Below are 7,504 nucleotides of genomic sequence, written 5' to 3'. Positions count from 1 at the left end.
AACCTTTATTTAGTGTTCCACAAATGTTGCCACAATAGAGAAAGTGATTTACTTAAATGTAGCTTGATTGGATTAAATTTGATTGCACTTCATATCAACAAAATATGTGATGTATTTTAAAGATACGGCAACATAAGACGGAACATGACCAAGTAGTTAAGGTGACTGACTTCGAATCACTTGCCCTTCACCGCTGTTCGTTCGAAATTTTGCTTGGGCGAAGCTTTCTTTTCTGTAGGGAAGACATCTTCCTGTCGTACGGAAGCTCAGAGGTTCTTCCCCGATGCATGAAACTGGGGTCTTCACCGCCAAAAGCTGAAAAGCCATACGACCAATAATGTTGTCGATGTGACGTAATTCGAAACAAAATTCACTAAAATAGAGGAAACTTGAACATATTCAATTATCGTTAAAATTCTAAAATTAGTATCATTACAGTAATGTCAATTGTTTAGGCGTTATCTTTAAAATGTCTTGTTATCATGTTTTATCAATCATTTCAAGTTTAAATCTGATTTAATTAAAGGCCCGACAATGGGGTTTGTAACATTCACTGGGAATTAAAGTGAAATATTGTAACATAAATATATCAACCATCTTATTACACCCAATATTATTCTTCTTTCTTAACACTATTTAAGAAATGTTTTACATACTTAACAGATCAATTTTAGGAAGCAGAAAATAGTTTGAATTCTATAACATATTTTACATAGGCAGAAAAAAGTTCTTTAATTCAGTATAGTCGAGATGATCAGGCATTTATGATAACTAAAGATCAGCGATTTTAAGCGTCATTTTTGCGCAATTTGACAGACAACAACCTTGTTTGCGGTGCTCACAATTCGCACCTGTTTTTCATATTCACATCCGTTTAAAATACGCGAATCTTTCTAATAAAAGATAAACGAGAAAATTAAACTACTGCGAATATTAGCCAATCTGAAGTATACAAATGTTTATATTCTGGCAATTTGAATAAAATTATATTAGATTTTTTTTTTCGATTTGATAAGGAATAAACTTTCGAAAATAATTTCTACTGTCTGCAACGTTTTATTTTCACTATTCCAGATGAATAATTGAAGAATATACGTTCGCAGACGTTGCTTCTATCGCCAACTTAATATGTGATACTCTACCGAAATCACTAAGCTACATCAGGACGGGCCTCTTTTTTGAACGGAGTCCGAATAGTTTTAGACGGGTTACATCAGGACGGACCACTTTAATAATAACATACCTGTAATTTTATAATTGTATTGAAAACAAAATACTTTTCCGTTTTGCATGTGATTTTTCGTTTTGATATCATTGTCATCAGGTAAGATTTCGTTATTCCTATTTTCATTTATTTCCTTTATAAAGTATTATTTCAAACATTAACTTCACACGTTAACGTCACAATTATAGGTCATACTGCGATTTATCAGCTTCGTATGGTGGAGGAAGACCTCTGGTGTCCATCTGTGCATCACGGAGAAGAAACCACCGATTTTCGATGCTCGAACCCAAATCAATGATGACGAAGTCAGCGACCTTGACCACTTGGCCACGGAGGCCCCTTCGCATACATCAGGTGAAGTAAAACATTTGATGATTCAGATAATACATGTATCACTACATCTGATATTAAAATTATCTAGTATTTGGGAGTTATTACCATTAATTCAACAAATACGTCAAATGCACTTATTTAAGCATCCCTTCCTTACTAGATATATATTTATAATCCCATTTACATGTAAAGAATTTGAAACTATCATTATCAAGTAAATGTATGTAAGAACCAAATAAATATGTTTACATTTTCAGACTAATATACACAAAATGTCTCCGGGACAGAGTTCGAACGTGTTGTGCATAATTTTATCCATTTCATCAGTTCTTGCCGTGGAAATGACAGTAGACAAATCTGGTAAATGCCGTCATACTGAAACTATTTTTAACTGCAGCGGTATTGGTCTTTTTGACATACCAGCTGCTGAAGAAATTCCAATTCAAATAGAAACACTAGATGTTTCTAACAACCATATAAGGAATATATCTTTAATAAATCGACATACCTTGGGCAAATCACTTTCATCGTTAAACTTGTCAAATAATCATGTCTCTGTGATACAAGAGAACACATTCAATGATTTTACACACCTCGTGTTCCTTGATCTCTCAAACAATCTCATTTCCGGTCGCAGTCTAAATGACATGGTTTTCACGGATTTAAGAAAATTACTACACTTAATACTGAGGGGCAATCCTTTGAGGCTGGTGCAGAAGGACACATTTAGTTTCATGGAGCTGCCCGAACTCGCGCATTTAGACTTGTCTCATTGTGGAATAAGTGAACTTGAAATAGACTCGTTTGATGTTCGTTCTCTGGAATACCTCGATCTCAGCTGGAACCAACTACAGACGTTTAAGAAGGGAGCATTCCGAATGTTGCCTGCTCTAAAGATTTTGGACTTAAGTCACAATAGAATATCTGTATTGAATGAAATACCGTACATGCCAGAGCTGGTCACTTGGATACTTGATAGTAACGGGATGGAAACGATCGAAATAAGAGATGATGTTGAGGACTACGCAGATAACTTGCAGGAACTATATCTTAGGTAAATTGCCAGCAATTTAAATGTGAAAATAGAAGTGTCAAATGTTACACATCTTTCTTTGAAAATACATTTTAAACAAAGAAAACAACATTTAACGTTGAGATTGGATCTTAATCCTCTTTACTCAAGGGAACCTACCTGTTTAATGTTTATAGATTATACATTGTTAAGTGAAAAGCGCTTGTTAACCTTAATCCGTTATATACATGGTGTTTTAATGCGATGGAAAAGTAATCTATCTATCTTAAATGCAATGCAGTCATGTATCTCAGTATTTGTTGTAAAATATCAATAACAGCTGCAAAAGTCATGTAGATTCATCAACACGATTATTACTTTACGTAAAATAACTTAAAAAAACGACCAGTTTGGTTTCTTTGACTTTTGAAAACATTCCAGTGTTAGAACAGATTACAAATAGCATGTAATCAAAATACACTTGTGATAGGAAAAAATTGCTGTCAATATCTTTTCTTAATAATGTGATTTCAAATATAAACAAAATCGGGTAGACTACATGTTAAGATTCATTTGCTATTAATCACACTAGTAAGCTCTTAGAAAGCAGCAGAGGTACATTTACCAAAAATAATTCGAGAGAACAGCCCAGAAACTGCTTTAGAAATCTTTCGATTTTAAAAATCGAGGAAGCTTTTTGTGAATCCATGAACGTTGTTTTCAAAGTACACTGTTGTTTGCAATTGTTTTACGACGTTAGGTCATACCAGTTTCATATGATTTTAGTTTCGATTGCTTAGCATATATATGTGTCTTGTACAGGGACAACGATATACTGCGGTTCAATGAGGACAGTTTACCGCTAAAACTAGATGACCTTAAGGTGGTTGACATGTCAAATAACAGACTTCACTGCGACTGTAGAATGCGGTGGATAGTATCTAGAGACAACGACTTTCAGAAGAAAAACTACACATTCACGTAAGATCAGTTTACTAGTACGTATACGGCCCGTAAAAGGACCATATATCTTGAATAGGATATCACTGTTATGTTTCCTTCGTGTTAATATTAGTTAAGATAATTTAAACTTGTCTGTAGTGAAAACTATTGCCCGAGGTCCAAATGACAAAAGGGCAATGGTTTTTAGCTCGACTATTCGAAGAATAAGTAGAGCTATCCTACTCACCACGGCGTCGGCGTCGGCGTCGGTGTCGGCGTCGGCGTCACACCTTGGTTAAGTTTTTCGTACCAGTCCACATTTTGACAAAGTCTTTTGAGATAAAGCTTTGAAACTTTCAACACTTGTTTACCATCACCATGGCCAGTTATAGGCAAGAGTACATAACTCCATCAGGGATTTTGGCTGAATTATGGCCCCTTTTGACTTAGAAATCATGGTTAAGTTTTTCGTACCAGTTCATATTTTGACAAAGTCTTTGAGATAAAGCTTTGAAACTTTCAACACTTGTTTATCATCACCATGTCCAGTTATAGGCAAGAGTACATAACTCCGTCAAGGATTTTGGCTGAATTATGGCCCCTTTCGACTTAGAAATTTTCGTACCAGTTCATATTTTGACAAAGTCTTTTGAGATAAAGCTTTGAAACTTTCAACACTTGTTTACCATAGCCATGTCCAGTTATAGGCAAGAGCACATTACTCCATCAAGGATTTCGGCTGAATTATGGCCCTTTTTGACTTAGAAATCTGGGTTAAGTTTTTCGTACCAGTTCATATTTTGACAAAGTCTTTGAAGATAAAGCTTTGAAACTTTCAACACATGTTTACCATCACCATGTCCAGTTATAGGCAAGAATACATAACTTCATCAAGGATTTTGACTAAATTATGGCCCCTTTTGACTTAGAAATCTTGGTTAAGTTTTTCCTACCAGTTTATATTTTGTGTAAAGTGTTTGACATATGGCTTTGAAACTTTTATCACTTATTCAGTATAATAGTCTCTATCTGTAGGAAAGAGTACATAACTCTGTCATATATTTTGGCTTAATTATTGCCCTTTTTGGACTTGGAAATTGGTTCTGATTTCATACAAGTCCACGTTTTGTAAAAACTATTTGACATATGGCTTTTAAACTTTGAACACTTGTTTATCATCATGATTTCCATCTGTAGGGAAGTGTACATAACTCTGACAACTATTTTGGCTGAATAATGGCCCTTTTTGGACTTTGAAATTGGTTCACACATTGCCATTTAGTGCAAGACTTATCAAAATCCACAAATATGGGAACATTGTTTGTCTAATGTATTTTTTTCTTTTGTCTGAATATCTGTAGAAATATTTTGACCCCATTCTTCAATCAATTCTTCGAATAGTCGAGCGCGCTGTCATCCGACAGCTCTTGTTTTATCTTTGAATGACATGATCGGCCAGCTATTTAATAAGTGTTTTATTACTTCATATCAGAAATACATTACTATGTTTTATTGACGCTTTGTCTTTGTCTCAACAAAAGTTTGTTTTGAGCTATATATAGCCCGGTCAATAGCACACACTTTAGACCAGTGATTTATATTATGAATCATGTAATATTACATAAATATTTGTTTTTGACATATTCTTAATAGGTAGAAGAAATTATTGTAGTTATCTAAGTGCGAAATGAGAGGGTACTGGTGTTCCAATAATAGAAATATCGTTTATTCAATTCTTTGCAAAATTGATCGCTGTACAGGTGTTCGACAGATTCGTGGTTTCTGTCATTATTTGTCTTTGTATTCCGCCAAATATGATTTTGACAACTTTATTACAAATATGCATAAGTAGTTACTATATTTAAGGTTATAGCAGTGTATTATTTAGAAACACATTGAAAATACAACTTTATTGCAGATGTTCCTATCCGTCAAAGGTCAGCGGCCGAAATCTGATAACATTGGCACCAGAAGAGTTGACATGTGGCACCCCTCTAGTGAAAATTCTATTCGTCGTTTTGTTATGTGTTCTTGTTGTTATAGCATTCTCTGGCTTGGTGTTTTTCGTCATACGAAATCGTCGGCGTCGAAAGAGGCGAAAGAGGGCAGCCAGGGGAGATGACGGAGGTGATTATGTGATAGTTTATTCTCGTGATGATGATGATGATGATACTAGGGTAACAATGTCAGATAACAAACAATTACTTAAAACTGATATAAACAGAGAATTTGACGTTTAATGGTTGAATGTTATGTAAAGTTGTTGTTTTTTATTCAAATTACATGACAATAAACATTTCCATTTGCAAAAATACTAGGATGTTTTTAATTGCGTGGAGACCGGAGCTTTGTTTTCTTTCCCCTTTTTCACTGTTTTAATTATCCCCCGCCGATGAAATCGGGAGGGGGTATTGAAATGGCGTTGTCCGTCCGTCACGTCCGTGCGTCCGGACGTCCGTCCGTCCGTCCGCAGCCATATCTCCGTAACTAGCTGGTAGAATTTCATGAAACTTGAAATAAACATGAACCAACATACTGCAATGATGCCCGTCAAGTTTTTTTTTTTGATTGGTCAATTTTCCTTAGAGTTATTGCCCTTGATTTAATGAAAACTGCCCAAAAATGTCCGTCCGCAGCCATTTCTCAGTAACTATCATGTAGAATTTCATAAAACTTGAAATAAACATGCACCAACATACTGCGATGATGCCCGTCAAGTTTGTTTTTTTGATTGGTCAATTTCCCTTTATTGCCCTTGATTTAATGAATAATCCACGTCTGCAGCAATTTCTCAGTAACAAGCTGGTAGAATTTCATGAAACTTGAAATAAATATGAACCAACATACTTTGATGATGCCTGTCATTTTTTTTGATTGGTCAATTTTCCTTAGAGTTATTGCCCTTTAATTGTTTAAAAATCTACAGATTTGTACATAACAAACCAACAAATTGGTAGAATTTCATTAAACGTCTTTCATTTTTTTCCATGAACATTTATTATAAACATGTGAAGTTGTGTACCCACACCTGGTCACCGCCTTGCCTTGGTCACACCCCCCCCCCCCCCCCCCCCCCCCCCCCCCCAAAAAAAAGATTATTTTTCATTCCTTTTTTTTCAAACCTTCCATGAATATTTATCAACATGCAAAGTTGTACCATTCCCCCATCTCACTCCTCCACCCAGTCATGCCCACCACTCCAAGCATGCATCACCCCCCCCCCCCCCCCCCCCCCCCCCCATTTTTAATTTTCCATCAATATTTATATTCAACATATGATGTTTTAAACCCTCACCCAGTCACCCTTGCTGCAACCCCCCCCCCCCACACACACACACCAAAAACTAGCATTCATTTTCTGTTAAATTGATTTTGACTAATGAAATTATTTGCCTCTTATTAACATCCTTAACTTTTTGCTGGATATACTGTTTTGCCGTTCCTCACCACAAACCCTTTCGGCGGGGGATACCAATTCATCGAATTTGCTTGTTGATTATATTATTCACAGTTTTGAAATAATAGATCTCTGAAAGAACAAAATGATCATTTATCGGCGATTTTTAGAATTTTGTTTTGTTTGATTGGGTTTAACGTCGCACCGACACAATTATAGGTCATATGGCGACTTTCTAGCTTTGATGGTGGAGGAAGACCCAGGTGCTCCTCCGTGCATTATTTCATCACGGGCGGGGACCTGGGCAGAACCACCGACCTTCATTAAGCCAGCTGGATGGTTTCTTCACATGAAGAATTCAACGCCCCGTTGAGGGGCAAGTAATTTAAAGTCAGCGACTTTAACCACTCTGCCACGGAAGCCCCCTGGCGAATTTTAGAATACCAAACGTTCTGACGCACTATGCTGACGTTGTATATGTGAAAAGACGATTAGCTTTTGGATTCAATAGAATTCGTCGGAATTGGAATGTTGTTATGTAGCTTCATCAAAGGAACGTTATTTTAAATACAGAAATTGTTATCCTCGGGAGTTA

General features: G+C 36.0%; 1 protein-coding gene across 1 annotated transcript; it reads left to right on the top strand.

Annotated features, from left to right (window-relative positions):
* The first annotated feature begins 1,164 nt into the window (after positions 1 to 1,164).
* Positions 1,165 to 5,988, top strand: LOC123561340 (slit homolog 2 protein-like). The gene is made up of 4 exons (XM_045353633.2): positions 1,165 to 1,324; positions 1,816 to 2,612; positions 3,393 to 3,551; positions 5,431 to 5,988. Exons 2-4 carry the CDS (start codon positions 1,831 to 1,833, stop codon positions 5,750 to 5,752), a joined length of 1,263 nt encoding a protein of 420 aa, XP_045209568.2. The 5' UTR covers positions 1,165 to 1,324; positions 1,816 to 1,830; the 3' UTR covers positions 5,753 to 5,988.
* Positions 5,989 to 7,504: the final 1,516 nt, after the last annotated feature.

The sequence above is a fragment of the Mercenaria mercenaria genome, chromosome 10 (genome assembly GCF_021730395.1).
Source record: "Mercenaria mercenaria strain notata chromosome 10, MADL_Memer_1, whole genome shotgun sequence".
Classification (NCBI taxonomy): domain Eukaryota; kingdom Metazoa; phylum Mollusca; class Bivalvia; order Venerida; family Veneridae; genus Mercenaria; species Mercenaria mercenaria.
Note: the sequence above shows the minus strand (reverse complement) of the source record. Positions and strands in the feature narration are given on the sequence as shown.